General features: G+C 42.2%; 1 protein-coding gene across 2 annotated transcripts in view; it reads right to left on the bottom strand.

Moving 5' to 3' along the window:
• Positions 1-19,186, bottom strand: part of ASAP2 (ArfGAP with SH3 domain, ankyrin repeat and PH domain 2) — a 191,293-nt gene extending 172,107 nt beyond the window's left edge. For both annotated transcript variants that reach the window (XM_050950703.1, XM_050950705.1), the window contains exon 1: positions 18,934-19,186. In XM_050950703.1, the coding sequence (XP_050806660.1) occupies positions 18,934-19,059 (126 nt within the window). In that variant the 5' untranslated portion in view covers positions 19,060-19,186. The remainder of the gene's footprint in view (positions 1-18,933) is intronic.
• Positions 19,187-22,938: the final 3,752 nt, after the last annotated feature.

Genomic DNA, 22,938 nt, shown 5'->3' with positions numbered 1-22,938 from the left:
AAATTATTCTGAAATAAAAGCGATTTTTATTCCAGAGCAGAATGTGACCCAGAGAGCTATTCTGGAATAGGTATGATGGTCAATTTCCCTGTGGAAGCAAGGTTTAAGCCTCAGGTCTGCATGCTGGAGACTCTCTCTCTCTACTGCCTCAGTTGCAGTCAGTAGAGAGAGACCGTGAAGCTTCATCCTGCTCATAATAAAAAGGGATGGAGCTGATGGCAGAGCTCTCTCTGCAAGGGCCCTTTCCACACGAATTCTCTCTCCCAAAGGTATAAAATTGTCTGTGTTCGTTGACCTTGTGGGCAAAATGCAAAGGCAATCTATTTTTGGGGCCCCGGTCTATCTGGAAGAAAAGTGTGGTTAGGGTTTAAAAGTTCTACTGGTCACGTTAATGGTGACTACATCATGCATGGTAGGAAGGGCTGTTCTGGAAAATTTGTTTTGTAACTCCTATTATTTACATTTTCAAAGATATGTCAAGGACAAACAGAGCTTTGGAGGGACACCCTTTGGTCTAAACCAGGGGTTCCCAAACTTGGTTCGCAGTTTGATCAGGGTAAGCCCCTGGCGGGCCACAAGAAACTTTGTCTACCTGAGCGTCCGCAGATATGGCCACTCGCAGCTCCCAGTGGCTGCAGGGCGCTGTTCCCAGCCAATGGGAGCCGTGGGAAGCAACGCAGGCCAGGCCACCACTTCCCGCAGCTTCCATTGGCCGGGAACGATGAACTGTGGCCACTGGGAGCTGCAAGCAGCTGTACCTGCAGACCCTTAGGTAAAGAAAGCATCTCATGGCCCGCCACGGGCTTACCCTGAAAAAGCCACAAACCAAGTTTGGGAACCCCCAATCTAAACTAAAGTTCCTATTATCCTGGAATCTAAATAATTAATTGAATACTTAGTAAGCAAATTTGTTTATCTGCTCCTTGTACCACCCCCTCCCCCCCAAAAAAAATCCTTAGAAAATATAGCTGGTCATGAGATCACAAGGATCCCAAAAAGCACTCTCCCACATAGTTTTTCAGCCCAATATCAATCCTCAGAAGCCTTATACATAGGGTTACATTGAAGCAATATAAAAGATGAATGATTCCACATGTACTGTTTAAGACTCCACTGAGCTGCACATTTGGAAAGTTTCACATCCCTATTTTGATTATTTTCTACACGTGAGACCACATGAAGCAACAACGCACCTGTGTAATTATTAACCTACGTGCTGTTGCCATGTTAGTCCCAGGATATGAGTAGGGTGACCAGATGGCAAGAATAAAGTATCGGGACACATGGTTGGGGCGGGGGGGTTGAGAAGAGTCACAGGCTTACAGCCTCCACTGGAGTCATGGGGCAGAGTCTGAGGAAGCTACAGGTCAGGGACACACGGCCCCAACAGCGGCCCCCGGCCACAGTCCTGCCGCAAGCCAGTTGGGAGCGCACTGCCCCGGCTCCAGCCCCCACTGCAAGCGGGGGGTCAGTGGAGGATGCAGGGCCCCGGCTCCAGCCCTCTGCAAGGGGTGGGGAGGCCTCAGGACTTAGGCAGGGGGTTGGGACATGGGGGAGGTTTATGATGCTGACTCCAGGAGGGAGTTTTGGTGAGGGAAGAGATGCAGGCTGGCACTTACCTCAGGCGGCTCCCCTGAAGCGGCGACATCTCCCTCTGGGTCCTAGGCAGAGGCGTGGCCAGGTGGCTCTGTGCACTGCCTCACCCATAGGCACTGCCCCCACAACTCACATTAGCAGCGATTCCTGGCCAGTGGGAGCTGTGAAGCAGGTGCTCATGGAGGGGGCAGCCCACAAAGTCCCCCAGCCATTCCTGCACCTAGGACCCAGAGGGAGATGTTGCCACTTCCAGGGAGCTGCACGGAGCCGGGTAGGGAGCCTGCCAGCCCCGTGCCAACTGGATGCCGCCACCTGGCAATCGTACAATATCAGGATAAATGGCATCCCGATCATACATCGGTCGGGATGTGGGACAAAGAGTTAAATATCAGGACATCTGGTCGCCCTACATATGAGACACACAAAGTGGGTGAGATAATATCTTTTGTTATTATTTTACTGTATCAATTTCTGCTGGGGAAAGAGACAAGCTTTCAGGCCTCTGAAGGAGAGAGAGGTGTATGTAGCTCGAAAGTTTGTCTCTTTCCCTCCAACAGAAGTTGGTCCAATCAAAGATATTACCTCACCCATCTTTTCTCTCTTATTATTAATTTAAGACATTTTATTGAATTACAGTAAGTTGTAATTTTATTACTGCTTTTACTTTGTATTTATTTAAACTACTTTATCTTTTTAAAGGGCAAAAGATGAGAATCGGTTTGAATACATGAAACTGCTGTTTACTGCATTCATACCTCTCTCTCTCATGTGCATGCATACACCCACACCTAAGCATAAGTACATTATTGGCTCTTCTTAACAAATTAATCACTAAGCACACATCCTTTAGAAAACCACTTGCATCAAGAAAGGCAAATCAAGAGCCAGCAGTTTAAAGGTTACAAAGTCTTAGTCATTCCACGCAAGTCACTACACGATGCTATTGTGTCCTGAATGGAAAAGTAATGCATATATACACATTACTTGTTAAGCTTCCACCTTGCTCTCTTACAGAAAAAGGTGAGAAATGCAACTGCTATATTTATGCAAGGTAAAATAAAAAACCATTTTGACAATTAAAACGTCTGAATATCTATAAGAGAGATAGATGGAGAAACTGCTTTGAAATGAGCAGCCTCAACTTTCTCCCAAACATGCCAACTTATGTACATTACTCAGTTATCATACAGGCAGGATATAATCCATATGTTTCTCCTTCTTTCGTAACTTCACCATCAAAAATACAGCAACCTACATCAAGATACGAGATGAGCTGATTTTAAGTATGGTTGTCATCAGCAACATAATAATTCTGGTGCATCTTACACTGTGTATAATCTTCAAAATATCAATATCAAGGTATGTATATATTGTATTTAATTATTGAAAAAAATAATGTTCATAAAAACAAAATCCTTATCAAGCACAAAAAGTTCATAGAACTGTGGCAATAAAAAACAGCCTCAAATATTCAAGTAAAAATCATCATCATCATCATCATCTTGTCCACTCAGATTCTTTCCAGTCATCAATATGCAGCCTTTTCTCTTCACTGGCTTTCTGTTCACTTCTGGCTGCAGGGGATCACTTTTAAGCCAGTTCTATGAGACACCAAATCTCATCTCATATTTCAGCAGAGAAGTTAAGATTGATTAACATGCTCTTGCTTTTACTTCTTAAATGTGAATCCTGTCACTGATAGCAGGGCATTCTCAGTTCAGTGCTCTCTCGCTCTCTCTTTTTTTTTTTTTTTAAGCATTTAGTCCCTTTGGCACCCCATCATAGCCCAAGCCAACCAACCTATATGGAAAAAACATAGGGTCCCATTGTTTAGGATTTGACTGACTTTTGTTTTGGGAACTATTAGTTAGTATTTATTTGTTTATATAGCGCCCACAAAGTCAGCCACTTTGCAGACATTCACAGTCCTTGAAATACACTAGGAGTCAGACTCCTTGATCCTAATCTTTATATTCAAACAAACATTTTATTTTGAGTAAGAATTAATTCAGTGGCACTGGAATCCATTTTTTAGTTACTCTCTACAAAAGACAAGCCACCAAAATGTCCTTGTTGCCATTTACTTTTGAGTCTGCCAGAGACAGCCTTGACAGTTCGCAACCATTTGTGTTTGTCCTATATTGCATTGTTCTTTATTATATCTGTTGTGCTTCTTAAGGCCTGATGCAAAGCCCAAAGTCATCAACAGGAGTCTTTCCTTTGATTTCAGTGGACTCTTGATCACACCATTTGGATCAAACACAGGTGTAACTGCACTGAAGTCAATGAAGACTTTACCCTACCATGGAAGAATCTCATTCCAGTAGGCATCTTTTAGAGAATGCCTGAAGTTTTTTGGGGAAACAATAAGCTAATTATTTAAAACTATCTATTTAAATATGATTTTATGATAAAGCTAATCGCAGTCTATGTAACAAACTGTTCTTTGTAATTTGGAATATATGTATGGGATTTAGACAGTAAATCTGACTGGAGCTAATTCCTTTATCTTATTAAGTGTGGAAGAACAAAACATATGTCACTTGTGGAATAGTTAAACACCATCTGCATTGTGAGGGAGTTAGCTGTATTCAGCTCAACAAACACCATGAACATTTTTTACTGTAATACACTCAGTTCTCCAAAAGGGCACAAAGTGTAGGTTGTTACTTCTGTTGTTTGTAGACAAAAGTTGACCTATAAACAAAGAAAGTAAGGTTACAAACTGATTTTATATAATTCAGCTCCTGATATTTGACCATATCGACGGCTTATTTCTCATTATTCAAATAAGCAGGACATAATATCAATATGACTAACCATATACGTCAATCAAATCAAGCTATTCTGTGCAGCCACATGTTTCTATCACTGTTACTATCTAACTTTCTTCCCATTCCCTTAATTTCTTTGTTAAATCCACCTCACATCTGGGCTTAAAAGCAGACAGCAAGAGATGTGCCCCTAACACAATTGGGTCTTGTGCCTGACTGAGGCGTCTGGGTGCTATTTTAACAGAAGTAAGTAATAGTAATCTGCACTAAGAGACATCTTCATCATGCACATATGACGCTACCACACTGAAGGGAGACAACAAAAAGAACAGAAATTCATTCATCATTACGCTAACCATAGTATTTTTATCCTCCAGGCAAATAGGAGGCATTTCAGGAAGTGAGGAAAAGAGCAAAAAGAGGAGACATTCTGCCAAACAGAACACCTTTAACAACTATTACTTAGAGAAAAGCTGGATCATCTGTCAGAAATTAGTATAAGCAGAGGTAAAGTAATTATTTAGATTTTTACCTTTCTTTTTAAAAACTACATCATCATCAGGTTAAACTGCTGGAATGGGGAGGCGGTGATGGGTTAAGAAACAAATGTCCTTATTTTACCAGTAATAGATGAGATTTTTACAACTGACAAAACTAAAAACCTCATTTTCCACTCAATGACCTGTTTGTTTACTTTTTCAACTTCATTCATCTTACAAAATAAAATGCTAGGTCTCATACTAGCTAAATAATGAATGTTTAAAAACAGTTTTGGTCCAATGCCGTAAAATTTTACAACCTACTTCTATCATATATGGTAGTTACCAGACGGTATGCTATAGTTTTTATTCTATTCCGCACCTTCCTCCCCCACCTCCATCGTTAGTAGGACAGTGTTCCACTTCTGAAAAATTCTGAAATGGGCATTCAATATTAATACAAACACTTTTATATCAAATAATTAAATTCTTATGTTACAGCATTGTTAATGAAAGATAAGCACTGTAGTCAGTATAAATTTAAGATTAGCTCAGCTTCAGGCAAATAAGTGTTTGATATATTTTAAGATCCTCATCTTCCTCCCTTGGCTACTATACAGGAAGAGGAATCTTGTTAATTTCACTCTGCTGATGCTTGACTAAGTTATGGCAGGTAGAAAAAGCACTGGAGCTCCCTGTGTACAAACCCAGGAAAGTAACACCACATTAATTCCCATTTGGAAGGGGGTGGGTTTTTTTTAAATGAAAGCATACAGAAAATTTTTCATACATGGCCACTGATTTTGGGTGCCGAACTGGAGACTCCTTGCAGCATATTGTGTCTAGGTGGGCACCCAAAAACAGAAGCAATCAAAATCAGAGGCCACCCCTGAAAATGCTGGCCTTAAATTCTTGTGGAATGAACAGCTTTAAATACAGTGGAATTAAAGGTTTAAGGCAACCATGCTTCCCCGGAAAGCTTCCCACAAACCATTACAGAATGGGCAAATGACTTTTTTAGCCCCTGTAATTATTTGTATATTCTACAGCAACTCTGAAACCAGGTTGTCCATCTGCCATCCACTTGAGTGATAATTAATATCTACTATTATTACAAAATCAAAACTGTTTTTCCTGCAGTGCATCCTCAGACAAGTCACTTAGCCTCTCTGTGCCTCAGTTTCCAACCAATAAAAAGGGAATAAACTACTTCCACACCTCACAGGAATGCTGTGAGGATAAATACATTATAGATTGTGTAGTGCTCATATGATGCCCATCAGTGCAGAATCTTAAATACCTAAAATAGATATCTAAGACAGAAAGAAGGCACTGATCTACTTACACATTTAATATTAAAGCAATTGAGAATATAGATGAGGGAAGCATGTTGTCCACATTATGATATACTCAAGAACAATATGGTTAAATATTACAGTGACGCAAGCAAAACAAAATGCAGCTTACAGAATATTTAACAATTTCATTGCTTCTTTGATTCTAAACCAGTCCCTTCAGCATTGCTAATATCAAGTCTACCCAGAGCTCAAGGCACGGGAAAACTTCATTTTCAATTTTTATTGTTTTGTAACATACAGCTACAATACTGTAAAGGAAAAACGAACTGATAAAATATATATTTCATATATGAATTGCAAAATTCTACATTACGTGGCTTGTAGCTGAAAATGGAACAGGTTTTATGTAGCATGTGCTAAGGAAATTTCCACTCGTATACCTGTGTTCAAAAGGTAATTCTGTGTAATTGCAAGGGCTTAAAATGATTAGCAAATCCATTTGTTTCCTAACTAGCCTCCCTTAAAATAGATTAGAAATTTCACTAGAACTGTATTTTGTCAGAAAGTCTTCACTACCAACGGACATGAATTTACAGCACCAGAGAATAAGCCATATGAAAGTTCACTTAGCTTCAGGACTTCCTTATTTCACTCTATGCCATCTGAATGTACAACAAAGCTTTCAGGAACATAAAATTGATTTCTTCAATTATAATCATGTCTGCTGCTTTGAGGTATTCAAATACACACTTAACACAATGCTAGACATAATTATAGATTTCTGACTGAAATTATACTGATAATCTGATCTTTACTCAGGGAGATCTACCTATGAAGACTATGTGGTTTTATATAAAATATTTCAATTCCACCCCAGACAACATGGTGGCTTAAAAACAGAGTTTCAGCCTTCACTCTTAACTCCTGCCTTTTTTGTTGGTTTAAACTTAGATGCTACAATTGATAACATAACTGTGAAAGTTTACATGAAAATCCTTAACAGCTAAGAGATAGATTTGTAAAATTTGACCACATAGCGCAAATATTCCATGGTAAAAACATTTTTGTGTATCTGAAAGAATCAATAAGTATGCACAAAGACACAGAATTTGAAAAATTTCCTCAGCACCTACTCACTTGAGGAGTGAGGGCCTCTCTACACTACAAAATTAGGTTACCACATTAAGTCGACCTATAGCCACCTCAGTAATCAAATAGGCTGTTGGTCTCCACACTACCCTCCTGCAGCCAGTGGTGCACATCATTACCAGGAGTGCTTTCACTTACTAAAGTGGGGCACTGACAGACAGAATGTGAGGCACTGACAGCCACACAAGGCTCATAGCTGGAGCCCACCTGCCCCAGGACTGACATCAGGGCTGTGACCCTAGCAAGCAGCTCAATTTCACAGCAGGGAGACTACTAGAAGTGGAATTGACATTCTGGTCAGTTTCACAGCTGCTATTATTTCACATATCCTCTCTGGCTGTGGCTGTCAGCCAGCAGGAGGCTCAGAGCTGGAGACTCCCATTCACCACACCAGATCTGTCAGCCCCATTTAGGTCTCACAGCTGGCATCTCTAAGGCTGACAGCTAGAGCCAGAGACCAAATGTGAAATAGCAGCAGCCGTGAAACGGACAAGAAAGTGCTGGTGGGGGAGTAATACTGTACGTGAAAGAAAACAGAGTCAAATGAAGTAAAAATCTTAAATGAACCAAACTGTACCATAGAATCTCTATGGATAGTAATTCCATGCTTAAATAATAAGAATATAGAGTAGAGAGATACTACCGACCACCTGCCCAGGATAGTGATAGTGACTGTGAAATGCTCAGGGAGATGAGAGAGACTATAAAAATAAAAAACAATAAAAATGGGGGACTTCAACTATCCCCCTATGACTGGGTATGTCACCACAGGATGGAATGCAAAGATAAAGTTTCTTGACACCTTAAATAACTGCTTCTTGGAGCAGCTAGTCCTGAAACCCACAAGAGGAGAGGCAATTCTTGATTTAGTCCTAAGAGGAGCATAGGATCAGGTCCAAGAGGTGAATATAGCTGAGCCACTTGGTAATAGTGACCATAATATAAATAAATTTAACATCCCTGTGGCGGGGAAAACACCACAGCAGCCCACCACAGTAACATTTAATTTCAGAAAAGGGAACTACACAAAAACGAGGACGTTAGTTAAACAGAAACTAAAAGTTACAGTGCAAAAAGTAAAATCCCTGCAAGCTGCATGGAAACTTTTTGAAGACACCATAATAGAGGCTCAACTTAAATGTATACTCCAAATTAAAAAACATAGTAAGAAAACAAAAAAAGTGCCACCATGGCTAAACAACAAAGTTAAAGAAGCAGTGAGAGGTAAAAAGGCATCCTTTAAAAAGTGGAAGTTAAATCCTACTGAAGAAAATAGAAAGGCGTATAAATCCTGGCAAATTAAGTGTAAAAATATAATTGGGAAGGCCAAAAAAGAATTTGAAGAACAGATAGCCAAAGACTCAAAAAGTAATAGCAAAAAATGTTTTAAGTACATCACAAGCAGGAAGCCTGCTAAACAACCAGTGGGCCACTGGACGATCGAGATGCTACAGGAGCACTCCCGGATGACAAGGCCATTGCAGAGAAACTAAATGAATTCTTTGCATTGGTCTTCAGGGCCGAGGATATGAGGGAGATTCTCAAACCTGAGCCTTTCTTTTTAGGTGACAAATCAGAGAAACTGTCCCAGATTGAGGTGTCATCAGAGGAGGTTTTAGAAGAAATTGATAAACTAAATAGCAAAAAGTCACCAGCACCATAGAATATCAGGATTAGAAGGGACCTCAAGAGGTCATCTAGTCCAACCCCCAGACAGATTTTTACCCCAGTTCCCTAAATGGCCCCCTCAAGGACTGAACTCACAACCCTGGGTTTAGCAGGCCAATGCTCAAACCACTGAGCTATCCCTCCTAGATTACAACATGCAATACCCACATTAATCATGATAATTAATGCTGCTAATGTTTCTAGCATTTGGCACTCACAGAAGATCAAAACAGGTGCAACATCAATGACCTCAAACAAATGGCACCCATTAATTCCGAGGCGGAATTTGGTCCCTTGTATCGATCACTAAAAAGACAAATGGGGAAAACTAGCAAATGAAGTACATCTAGATGTGTAGCAGGGGAAACTGTTGCAAGTGCAGCTTCAGAGCACTTTTCATACTCTGTTTTTCTTTATAGTAACCCTGTCCATCTGCCACTCACATATGGCTCCCACCACATCCCATTTTTGCCTTTTAGCATCTGTCCTCCTCTGCTCCATTTCTCCAGCCTTATTATCGACCACTGCATTTCCCACCAGCTCTATCTGCTCCTCTTTCTCCCCATCTTCCCACTAGCCCAAATCCAGATGCCACATCCACGCCCTCCTCTGCCTACTTCTCCTCACCTCTGCTGACATGTGGCCCAATCCTGGCCCTCCCTCCATCCCCAATATCCATCTCCCACACTTGTTCCTGCCACTATCTCCACCTCTCTCATATCCACTTTCCCAACCTCACACCCATCCTCCTCCTTCCCTGCTCCCTCCTACCCTACTCTTGCTGGCTCTGGAATGCCCTCTCCATCTCTAAAAAGATCACAACCATCCACGATTCAAACCTTGCTCTTTCCAGCTCTTGGCTCTCGCAGAGATCTGGGTCCCTTTATCTGACACTGCTCCTATAACTGTCCTTTCTCACACTTCTCAAACTGGATCACACTGTGGTGTGGATATTGAACTTCTCTACTGTTCCTGAAGCTTCCAACCTCTCTCTCCCCCTGTGACAGAGTGCAGAGAGTGAGTATCTATCGAAAAGCTGGGAGATAGGCAGGCACAAGCCTGCCTGCATCTGAAAGCCTCCAGCCTAAGAGGAAGAGCTACTGGTCCTGGGAATCAAACAATTACAGTGGACAACTGAGGAATAATGGTCAGGAGTGAGGATCATAGGTACAAAATCAGGAATCCAGAGCGGGACACCGAGCAGAGAACCCCAGACAACACCCACTGCTCCTCAAAGGTGTCTTGGGAGCCAGTGGACGCCACCCAGAGGAACTCTACCCAGATACACAAGCCAAGGGAGGAAGGGCAATAGGGCCCACAGTCACAGAACATCCCCTTATTCAGCATCTTCCTCCTGGTGTTATAGATATTTACTCTGGCCAATGCTAGGAGGAGGTTGACGAAGTCTCATGACTTTGTGGGGTCACGGACGGGGTGTGCATGGATAAAGAGGTGTGGGGGAAAATGCAGCCAGAACCTTAAAAGAAGGTTCTGGAGGAACCAGAACTGAGCCTGCAATCAGTTCACTTAGTGCCCCAAAAGAAGCTGATTGCAGGAAATTATATAATCAGGCTGGTGGGCTGGGCGGGATAAGAACTCAATTGGCGCCCCATCAGCCAAGGGCTGATAAAAGAGGCACAGAAAGGAAGTGACGGGAGAAAGAAAGAGGGAGGAACAGGGCTAGCTGAGCAGGAAGACCTCTGTTCCCCTCAGGTTCTGCCAGGAGAGCCTACAGCTCAGGAAATATTGTAAATAGGTGGGAGCTTGGGGAAAATGTGGTGATATTGGTGAAGGGGAACTGAAATCAAGTTTCATTGAGAGCACACTTGGTGGAGTCTGTGTCATTTCTGCAGGGTAGAGGACAGGGGCAGAGATGGACCCTGTTACACCCCCTCTTCCCACTCTTTCTCCTGTTCCGAAGAGCACTGCTTCAAATTTGTCTCTCCTCCTCCATGTTGCTGTCATTCACTGCTCCATGTTGCTGTCATTCACTGTTCATCCAACTCCACCCCATCTGCCTCTATCTTTGATTTCGATCTTGGCTCTCTCATCTCACATTCTCCCACGCTCATCCACAGAAACTTCAGTTTCCGTGCTGGTGACCCATCAGACTCCGAAGCAGCACCTTCTCTCACTCTCATCTCTTCATTTCACCTGCAGCTTTGGTTCAATTCTCCCACTCACCAAAAGGGTCAATCTCTTAACTCTGGTCTCCATCAAGCATTGCTCTACATTTTCTCTCTATAGCAAGTTTCCCTAACAACCACTTGGTCTCTTTCAGCATCACCCATCAGCTCCCCAACCCATCCCCACTCTCATATACCAGCATTCTGCTTTTCCATGACTTCAAGTCTATCAGTGCTGATGAGTTCTTGTGCTCACAGCTCACTCCTCTCTTAATGTGGTTGTTGATTCTCTCCATGCTTCACTCTCCTCCACCTTTGTCTCTTTTGCCCCTCTCTTCCAGTGCAAGTTTTGCCCTGTGAACCCTCTGCCCTGACTCATCCCCAACATCTGCTTCAGCTGCTTACTCTAGTGCTACAGAAAGTCTCTGGCAGAAGTTTTGCGACCAGGCTGCCTTCCTATTCTACAAATTCTCTCTCTCCTCCTCCAGTTCTGCCATCTTGCTAGCTAAATAACTCTACTACTCAAAGTTACTGAATCCCACACTCACAATCCCAGCCCCCTTTTCACCACTTTTGACTCACTCCTCATACCCTTCCCTCCTCCTGCTTCTATTTCTCTCTGCGCCAAGGATCTCACCAATTACTTCCAAAATAAAACTGACAAATTATATGACTTTTCCCCTTCCCTCAGCTTGCCTTCCTTCTCCTCTTGCCATTCTACAATCCTCTTCTTCTCTCCTCTCACCTCCCGCCACTTTTCCAGTGATCCCACCCCATCTCCTGATTTCTCTCTCACACACTCGCATCCACTTCCTTACTCTTTTTTTTAAACCTCTCACCTCCCCCACAATTTGCCTCTTCAACCACTGCCCCATCTCTAAGATAACTGAACATGCTGTCTACAATCTCCCAATTCCTAGTCTCTCCCTCCCAATTCCATCCTAGACCCTCTCCAATCCAGTTTTTGACCCTTAAACGCCACTGAAACCATTCTCACCTATCCAAAGGTCAGAACCAGTACTCCATCCTTAACCTCCTTCACCTGTCAACCACCTCTGAAATAGTCAATTACTATCTTCTTCTTGAAACCTTGTTCTTACGTGGCTTCTGTGACTCTGTCCTCTCCTAGGTATCCCTACCTCCCTAACTGCTTCTTCAGCCATGTCCTTCAGAGGAACCTCCTAATCCCCCTCAAACTTTCTGTGGAGGTTCCTCAAGGGCTCTGTCCTTGATCCCCATCTCTTCTCCCTTGACAACCTCATCTGTGGACAACCCCATGTGCAAACAGATTCAACTACCATCTCTGTACTGACAACTCACAGGTCTACTTCACTGATCCAGACGGGTTTCCTGTACAAATTAATAGCTCAGCCTGTCTCTCTGACATCTCCCTGTAACTGTCTAGCCATCATCAGCTCAAGTGCAACATAGGTTAAAAGCTGTGTTTTAGTTTTCCCAATTCCTCCTCACTACCACCTCTCTCAGTTACTCTAGATAACACCATCAGCCTGTCTGTCACTCTGGCCTGCAACCTGGGCATCATCTTCGACTCAGACTTTGTTTTAGGTCCTCACATGCAGGCCAAATGTCGCAGATTTTTTTTTTGCATAACATCTCTAAGATGTGGCCTTTCCTATCCAGCTAAACAACTAAAACTCTCATCCAGACTCTCCTCATCTTGATTCTCAATTACAAAATCCTTTTCTCCAGCCTTGACAAAGGCAACCTTGCCCCACTCACATCTATTCAGAGTACTGCTACAAAGATCCTTTATCTAGCTTGTCACTTTGACCATGTCACCCCTCTCTTCACATCCCGACTGGCTCCCCCTTCTCTATCACATCAAACACACAGTTTTTGTCTTTATTTTCAACTCTCATCCCCACCGCACCTATCATCCCTCATTCACTTTTGAGTTGTCAACTCTTGTTGACTCATTATTTCCTTGGATTCACCCATCTGTTTGTATCCATCTGCTGTCTCCTGTCTTACACTTAGACTGTAAACTCTTTGGGGCTGCAACTGACTTTTTGTTCTATGTTACTACAGTGCATATCACAATGGATTCCTTGTCAATGACTAGGGTTCCCATTAATACACCACTAATAACAACATGGTAGGAAGAGAAAGAAGAGAAAAATGAAGATGAAGAATTAAACATCTGCTCATGTTAGTTGAAAACAAAAAATATATTGAGTCTAGAAAAGCTAATTCTGCCACTGAGAAGTAGCAAGAGAGATGGGGAGGGGCTGAATCACGATGCAGCATGATTCTCTGGAAATAATACATCTCCTTAATTTTGGGGGGGGGGGGGGGAGATGGGGAGAGTCAGAGAGGGTAAGGTTGATGGTGGAGAGTTTAGTATCGCCGGTGGGACAATGTCCCACCAAAACAAGTTTCATAGTGAACCTAGATGACTTAAGTTTAACTGCCTAAAACATCCTCCACACTACAAAAGGTTTTCAGTCCATATTTAAGGGATAAATTCTGTCCTCTGACACAGCTCCAGTCCTAGAATTTAGCCAGAAGACTTCATACACTACTCCAGCTTATTCCTTTGTGACCCCCTGCCCCCAAAATAAACACTGCTTTTTGAAGACATATTCCTGTTTGTACCATGATGATTTTCCCCAGCAACGTCAGATGACAACGTCAGAGGTTTAACTCCAGAAGAGAAGCATTTATAAATGATGACTTTATGAAGCTATATCCAGTAATAAGGGGAGAAAATGCACAAATATGTTTTGAAAGGAACAGTATAGTGTGCACGAATATATTTTTATTAAAAACTAAATATAAAAAAATGAAGGTTTTAAAATTTTCCGCAATGCATCAAGAAATACAAGTATTCTTATACTCTGGAAAGTAGTAGAAAATGGCTTCTTCTCACTCAGATTATTTATACAGCTTCCAAAAGTGTGTAGGCACTTCACAGAGATATAAAAAGACAAGTTTCCAGTCCTCGCTCCAAAGAGCTTACAAATAAAAATAGACATCATAAAGATACTGCATGTGTATTCAGAGTCCTGTCTCTTTACTGACAAATTTTTACTGCTTTTTACTCATTAGTCATCCAAAGCTTCAATAGCCAAGAGAGAGCAACCTGAATTCTATTCCTTTTTGTGCATTACTGTTATTTACCAAGTTTCAATCGGTTACACCACTCCAAACCCACTGAAAGCAGTGGGGTTGCCGTAGATCATACAATCCAGACATTAAAACTCAATTTTGGTCTGCAAAACCTGTATTTTGTGGGATAACGAGGAAAAAAAAACATATTGTGACTGAGAGCACCCAGGGTGAGGTTGTGGGGCTGGCAGTTATGGAATCATTGAGACGCAATCATGGAATCTCCACAATGCCATTTTTAGACTATAACCAAACTTTAAGAGGAAATGGTGGCGATAAAAAAAAAAAATCAATACCCATACCACTATTTAATTTTAGTTCTGAGGCTAAACTAGACGCAGGGGCTTGATCCCCCCTAAAAACTCATTTCTTTAATTCGTATAGTCATCAGCAATAATCCAACAAGAGATTTAAAGAAACAAAAATAAAATTAATTAAAATATTCTGTACTCTATGAAATAGGACATTCATATTGCAGATAAATCATGGCTTGTAATTCTGCTTTTTATGTAGTGTTTACCACACTAATTTCTCAGATTTTAAACTCCACGATCCAGGAATTTGTGTATGCATCCACAGACAATCATAAGCTTTATTTTTTAAACAAAAATCCATGTAACATTAGCCACATCACATTGTTCACTGCTTATGTGTTACGCTCCTTTTCTCTAGTTTGTTCTGTCTACTTGTTTTCTATAGGTTTTTTTTACTGTACTCATCACACAGTATCTGAGCATCTTCCAGTTGTGCATTAAATGACGTAATTAACGTCTACCAGGTGTGGACTACTCTCTCATCCTCTCCCCAGGAGGAGAATTGCATGTGTGGTAGAGTATTTTGTTTTGGTAGGGTTTTGTTTGTTCGTTAGTGATATGCATGTTGCTACATGTTTATAAATTAAAGAAAGCAAGGTTGAAGAAGTATGTCTTGCACTTTGAGCTCTTTCTGCACTCATTTAGATTGAAAGCTTTCTGGAACCGGGACTATCTACTGTTCTGTGTGTAAAGTCCCTAGCACAATGGGGCCCAGTTCTCACTTGGTCCCTAGGCACTACCATAATAAATATAATAAATAATAAAAAAATAAGTATTTGGTCCTTACAGATTTCAGTACCAGCCTTTGCTATACAACTTTTTCTTTAATCCATTCACAAAACACATACATGGATTCCAGCCATCACTAAATGAGTTTATGAAATAACAATTTCTAAAATTTTTCATGAGCCCCATGATTAGTGGCATCTCACAGAATTCACTAAAGTTGATGGGTCTTTTTTATTATTATTATTATTATTTAAGTCACAATGTAAAAAAGAAAGAAATACATGTTCTAGCAAAAGCAATGGTAAAGTCAGGCTTTTGATACTCAATGTGCACAGCATTAAAAAGTCATTTCACATTTGTAGGCCCTGCTACAATATGGGCATCTGGAACCTATACTAGAAATAGTAAGCTTACAAATGTTAATCTTTTTTTAAACTAGATTACTGATTTTGAACATCCCCTCCCCCAAACATATGACCCTGAGCTGAGCTAGCAGACACTAATTTGAAAATTGTTTAAACTTACTTATTACTACATATGCAAAGATTAGAAAGTATGATATAAAGTGCCTGATCCTCAGCAATTCTGCACACTTGCAAATTGATTTCAATGGGAGCTGCAGATGCTCAGCACCTCTCAGGACAGCGTCCTAAGAATGAAAAAATTGCAGAAATGGTGAAATCACGTATCTTGTACAACAATACTGACATTTTTGCCTTTTCCCAGAACAGACCTTTCCTGATTCTCTTTCTACTAGCAGCAGCAAACACTGATCAGATTCTGGTACTCAAACAACACAGTACAGATAGTCCGGAAGGGAAGTAAAAAGGGGTGAAGGCTTTCAGTTTAATGATTTCTGCGAACTGTCCAGCATTTTTTCTGATCTACTCACTGGCAGAAGCTAGAAAACTGCTCCCACCTCACCTTCAAAAGATACTTTTAAAGGAAAGGCTCAGTCATTAATGAAGTTTAAAATCAGATAATTAGCAGAAAGTCTAAGATGGAACCACAACTATTCTACAACCCACTAGTTTTGTAAGTGTTCAGTTAGCAAACTAGTTCTTTTGTGTTCATTTATTAGCTGTAATCCAAACACTACCCAGTAGTCTGAACAGTATTCCTTTTACCATCCCCCATTTCAAATACTATATTCTTAAACTTTACACAAGTACATAACCAGATTTCCTAGATTTTAGTACTATACTTTATGCTGTAGTATAGTTAGCATATCACACGCTGAAAACATATATACTGAGGTTTCAAATCTGTGGTATCTGTGTTAGTGAAATCAGAATGCATTTGTCATATTTACTTTACCTTTACAAATATAAGCTTTACTAAGCGTTCTTTTGCATCAAGCTGATATACTAGCTTCTATCAAACCTCTAGGGAAAAAAAAGTGTTGTTTTCTCTATTAGGCAACATATAGACAGCTTTTTACCAAAGTAACATCTTTAACCTGAAAACCCAACAGACCACCAAGCATGAAGGATGTGAATATCAAAAAATTGACTATGAACCCAGATTTTATAGATTTAAACCTATGAATAATGTCCTTTAATTCTTGAGACCGTTTAATTTTTTTTTAAGGAGTCTTCCATTTAATTAAATAATTTCAGGATCTCAGTAGGAACAACCTACTGCTGATGTTTTGCCAAAATTGCTAAAGAAATTAATGACAGTGAATAAGCAGAGTGACTGCCAATACAACCTCTAATGCAGACTTGTAAAATTCTGCTCACCCTGGGTAAGTATTTTTGACAGACCTGTAAAATATTGATTGTATTCATTATCATACATAATAGATGAGCACATTTTTTGCCTGAGCTAGTAAGTTTTCATGGCCATTTTGCCAGGTTTCTCTAAAAAAGATTTGTCACATACTTGCAACCTCTAAAGATGCAAATTGAGATATAACATACTGATCATGTTTCTTTGAAACCAACCAGCAATGAAACACTGGTCTGATCTCAAAACAAACAGCTAATAACCAGATTAAACAAGACAGGAACCAAACATGTTCAAGTTTATATGTGCTGCATTCTCCTGATTGTAAATAACACTGAAGTTTTCAAGAACATTGTTAGTTCATTCTCTTCAGACACCCCCCCACTAAAATGAGTACATCAGTACAGCCAACTACACACGCTAAAGTTATGAATTTGGGGTGCTCGACACCTGAGATTGTCTTAAAAATCATGACTTTTTAAAAATAATATATGTTGGATTCTTTTTACTTGCCTTCTTATCTTTAAGGGTTCACATTTTCAAGTTTTTTCCTAAACAATTGGGAAGGCTAGAAACTCACTCTTTAAAAAAATTACAGTTGAGATCCTCACATAATTATATAGTACCAAGAGATCTGGCTTTTAAAAATATATAAATAAAATATCATGAGACTTGTGATAAAATCAGGAGATCTGATGACATTACTTAAGTAACTTGCTTTAGACCTAAATAATCTCACTGTTAATTTGTGTTCAGTAAATTTTGGCAGAAAAAAAGGCCTTCACATTTATATATATTCTGAAAAACACTGCCATCGATATTTAATTACTAACCTTAAAATCTGCTTTAAAAGGTATAATTAAATACTGGTGTTTAAGAGCAATTTTGTGTGGAGGGCAAAATTACTTCAGGAGCAAAACAGTAATTCCTTCCATGCAGCTTATTTTGAAGAGACTGGCAAAACAGGAAAATCTTGAAAAAGGCATTTAAAGAACAAATGCTCTATTTTGTTCACATATTTAAGATACTTATATAATTGATCGCTTGTGGCATTTTTTGTGGGGAGAGACACTTCAAACCTAGTGATTCTCAAGATTTTTGTTTAAAAGTTTAATTGATTTTTAACATAAACATACTGCAAAATAAGCAAAACGAAACACACACAGTATATCAACTGATGGAACAAATTACTCTACACAGCAAACAAGATTATTTGTTCACAAGTTAGTTCAGAGAGGCTGCTACTACAATCAAAATATGCAGAAACGCTTTATTTTGTTACACATAGGACAACAAGAGCCAGGATGGCTCTAACTGCGCCCAGACCTCTCCCGAATCTCCTTTGAATGAGGAGGGAAGATTCCCTCCTCAGTTTTTACGGTCTCCCTCAAGTGAGGAAGGATTTTGCTAGAGGGATTTCAAATTTCTTTAACAAAAAACCTCCCTCCGTGAGACAGACACAGCTCCGCTCCCCAGGGGTGTAGCAACCCACTGGGGGATGCAGCCAGACACACCCCGGGGCCGGGGGGGAGGGGGGCGAAAGAGAGGTAAAAGGCCCTATATGGCAGGCTGAGGGGGACACAGCCCCTGGCCCCGGGAGTGTGGGGGACACCGACACAGCCCCCCTGCCGAGGAAGGGGACCGGGCCTCTGGGGGAGAAAGAGCCCCAGCCCGTCTCCCCGCGCCGGCGGAGCGGAGCCGAGTCGAGCCCCTGGTAGCTGGGGGGAGGCAGCCCCAGCGCCCCCCCCTCCTCCGCCGGCGGAGGGAGGTCCGGGGAGGAGGCTAAGCCCCGGGCCAGCCCGGCGCTCCCCTCTCCGAGCGGCCGAAAGGCGCTTTCCCAGGCAGCGGCGAGCGCCTTGTTCCCCGCCGCGGCGCGCAGAGCGCGGCGCCAGGCCGGAGGGGCTCTGCAGCCCCTCCCCGCCCGAACTGCCCCCGGCTCTCACCTCCTCGATGGCCGCCACCGTGTTCCGGCACTGAGCCATCCGCGTGGTGAAGTTGGAGGCGGTGGGCGACTTGTAATCCTCATTGGTCTCGGACACGAATTCCGACACGGAGATCTGGTCCGGCATGGCGGGGCGGGCACGGGGGGCGGGCGGCTCCGGGGGAGGAGAGGGGAGGGGGCACCCCGCTTACATTGCTCAGCAACCGGCGGCGGCAGCTCCCTGCTCACACCCCACCACCGTCTGGCGTGTGCTGTTCTCTCCTGCGTCCGCACAAGGAAATTCACCGCAGCCGCACCCCTCCCGGTCACCCGCGGGGGGGGGGGGCTGCATGCCCCTGCCTCCCTGCCCCCGGCATCACACAGAGTGGGAAGGCCACCACCTGTACCCCTCCCGCCGATAACACAGACAGTGGGGAGGCCACCACACGGTACCCCTCCCGCCGGCACCACGCGGGGGCTGCTGCTGCTGCATACCCCAGCACACAAACCTCTCTCCCCATCACACAGGCTGGAGGAGGCCGCCACACACTCCTCTGCCTCCCCACCACACAGGCTGGGGGAGACTTGCTACACACCCCTTTGTAATCACACACTGAGGGAGGTCACCACAAACCCATCCCCTCCCCATCACACAGTGGGGGAAGCCTCTACACACCCTTCTTCTCCCCCACATCACACTGGGGAAACTGCCACATACCCCCTCCCAATAACATATGAGGAAAGGCCACTACACACACCAGTCCTCCCTAGGGTGACCAGATGTCCCGATTTTGGGAGCTTTCTCTTAAATAGGCTCGTATTACCCACCTCCCCTCCCCGTCCTGATTTTTTACACTTGCTATCTGGTCACCTCCCTCCTCACACACTAGTGGAGGCCACTAAACACCCCTTCCTAGTCACAGGCTGTGGGAGGCCACCACACAACTCTCCCCTCTGGCATCATACACTGGGAGAGGCCACCATGCAACACCCCTCTTCCCCATCACACACTAGGAGGATTGGGCCCACCACACACCCATGATTTCCCGATGATAGGCTGTGGGGAGCTGCCATACATCCCTACTCTCCCCGATCAGACATACTGACAAAGGATAGAAAATAAAAATGATGCAATGAATTATACCTATAAATCTGAGATAAAAATATCTGTGTTAAAATGAAATCAGGCTGAGAGTACATGCATACAGTACATCAATAATGTAATGGTTAAATACATTACAACAATTTTGTAAATATCCCAGAAACAAGCACTACAAATCCAAGAAATTCACAGTTCAGGTTAAAGAGAGCTAAACATTAAGGTATGGAAATACAATTAAGACACCCACAGAACCTTAACTTGGCCTTGTATTGTTGCCATGAGGAAAAAGCATAAGCGAAAACTATTCTATCTTTAACAATCAGTTTAATCTAATCTAAGATCATGAAGGTTAAAATGCCTTAATCATAATTGTATGTTTATTGCATGGTGTCAATAGGGTCAAAGAAATCAATAAATGCTAAATTTCTTAAGGGGCCTGTTTAAAAAAATAATTTTAACTCATAAACAAACATTTATTTGTAAATTCTTAGAAATTTCATTCTGCACTCAAAGAATGCATGTTGTAAATTGTGCAGAACAACTCACCTTTAACTATGGAGTCATAAAGAGCACTTTAATACACTCAACTAGTAGACGGTTACAAAAGGGCAGTTAGATGGGCATAAAGCTTGTGTGATAAAGTATGGAAATAGTACCTACAGCATAAATTAACAACATTTTTTTCAGTCCAAAGGCTCTCAGAGCTTTTCCCAGCCTATTAGCCCAGGGTTTCAGGTGTGTTTCTGGAAGTCTGTGTTTTGTCCTATGATCTTCTCGCTCTTCCATTCATTTTTGTGTCATTATTACTGATTATTTATTAGTGTATTTTTAAAAGTCATCACAGGTGTCCAGAACATTAGACAGGCACTATTGTAGTTTGTAAAAAATCCAAGTAAATAAATGTGGAGCCAGTGGGATATTACCTCTTTCTGAACCCATACCAACTTTTATTAGCAAAAGAGACAATAGAACTCATACTATTTTTTCCTTTAACATAACGAGAAAGAGTCTTCAACAGCATATCCTATGCTGATGGTGGCAAAGCAGGTGATGGACTGTGACCATCCGTCTACCTATCTTTTTCTTTTTCCTTTCTCCCTTAGTCTTACTAACTCCTTTACTCCTACTAACTTCCCCAAGCCAGCCGTGCTTTGCCCTACCTTTACCCTTCATTTAAAACCAAAAACAATTCTTCACCATATTCATTTGCTCATAAATTCAGTCCCCAAACATCTTCACTGGTTTTGTGTCTTATAGGCCTTTGGAGCAAAGTGGTTATGATAGGGTACCCAGAGTATTGTAGGATGGAGCCAGGATCCACCCTCCCTTACTTCCTGCTTTAGTCTGTGGGAGTTTCCTCTGCTCCCCCCCATTTTATTGTGATGCAGTTAAATAACCACAGCAAGTTCCCAACCTGGAATCCTATGAGTAGACTTATTTTGTTGCACTGAGCTGTGCCTTTACAAAAGCCCCAATCCTGCAAAGACTTATACACATAGTTAATTTTACTCACTGTGGGTAGTCCTGGGACAAGTCAGTGTATAAAGTTAAGAATGCATGTAAATCTTTACAGGACTGGGGCATTAGATTGTAAATCCTGTGGGTCATGGATTGTCTCTTACCTATATTTATAGAATACCCAGAACAATGGAGACCCAATCATACCTGGGGCCTTTTGCACTATACCATAATTAATGTTTACTACTAGTACTAAAAATAATGATAATATGACATCTTTGTTTTTAAGTCAATTCATAGTAATACTAGTGGAGTGATCCTTACACCCACAGGATTATTAAAACTCAATAGGCACATTGTGATTTTTAAGCTATCATGTCATAATCCACAAGATGAGTGTCACAGAATGGCTGGTCCCTGTGAATCAACTAAGCCCATTGCCCTAAACCAGAGAAGGTGAGCTCAATTCAGCAATTAAAGAGAGCTGGAAGCAGCCCTGGATCTGTTGCTCCAAGAAGAGAGGAGAGCCTCAGCTAACTGAGACTGGGAAGCTGCCAGGAGCTGGAATGCCAGAGACCCCTGGGAGGGATGGCCCTGAAGCTTGGGGCCAAGGATTAAGTTAAAAGACTAGTTTTCTGCTTGTTTGCTAACTAATCTCTGTTAAAAAATGAACCTTTGTGCAAAAGACTGGGTATGGCAACACGTTTTGAAGCTGGGAAGAAGCTTGGCCTGGGGACAGTGGCACATTTATTGGGTAAAATATGAGAAGGAAAAAGAACTTGGAATTTGGACAGTAATTAATAAAAAATTTTTTTAACATATTGCAACTTCCCTCCCACCATATGTAGTCCAAGTTCATAGACAACCAGGGTTACCAGGTGTCTGGTTTTTGATGGTCGAAAAGTTACCTTGGTGACTCCAGTCAGCACTGCTGACCAGTCTGTTAAAAGTCCAGTTGGCAGCACAGCAGGGCTGGCAGGCTCCCTGCCCAGTTCCTCACGTCTCTCGGGAAGCGTGTCTGCCTCCTAGACAAAGGGGCAGCCAAGGGCCAAGAGCCAGCTCCGCAGCTCCCATTGGCTGGGAACTGCAGTCAATTGGAGCTGCGAGGCCAGTGCATGGAACCACCTGGTTGCCCCTCTGTATAGGAGCCAGAGGGACTTGTTGCCACTTCTCAGGAGCTGTCTGAGCTCAGTGCTGCCTCAGTGCTGCACCCTGCCCTGTGCCCCAACCCCATCCTCAGCCTTGAGCCCCCTCCCACAGTCCAACCCCTCTGCCCCTTCTGGCCTTGAAAACTATTAATTAATTTTAATAGATCTTGAGGCCAGAGGGACCATTGGATCATCTGATCTGACCTGCAAAGCACAGGCCATAATGTTTCCTCCTGTTACCCTAGTATGGAGCCCAATAACAGGTTTGACTAAAGCATAAATTTCAGAAAGGCATCTGGCCTTGATTTGAAGATGTGAA

Source organism: Gopherus flavomarginatus, chromosome 4 (genome assembly GCF_025201925.1).
Source record: "Gopherus flavomarginatus isolate rGopFla2 chromosome 4, rGopFla2.mat.asm, whole genome shotgun sequence".
In the NCBI taxonomy this organism is placed as follows: domain Eukaryota; kingdom Metazoa; phylum Chordata; order Testudines; family Testudinidae; genus Gopherus; species Gopherus flavomarginatus.
Note: the sequence above shows the minus strand (reverse complement) of the source record. Positions and strands in the feature narration are given on the sequence as shown.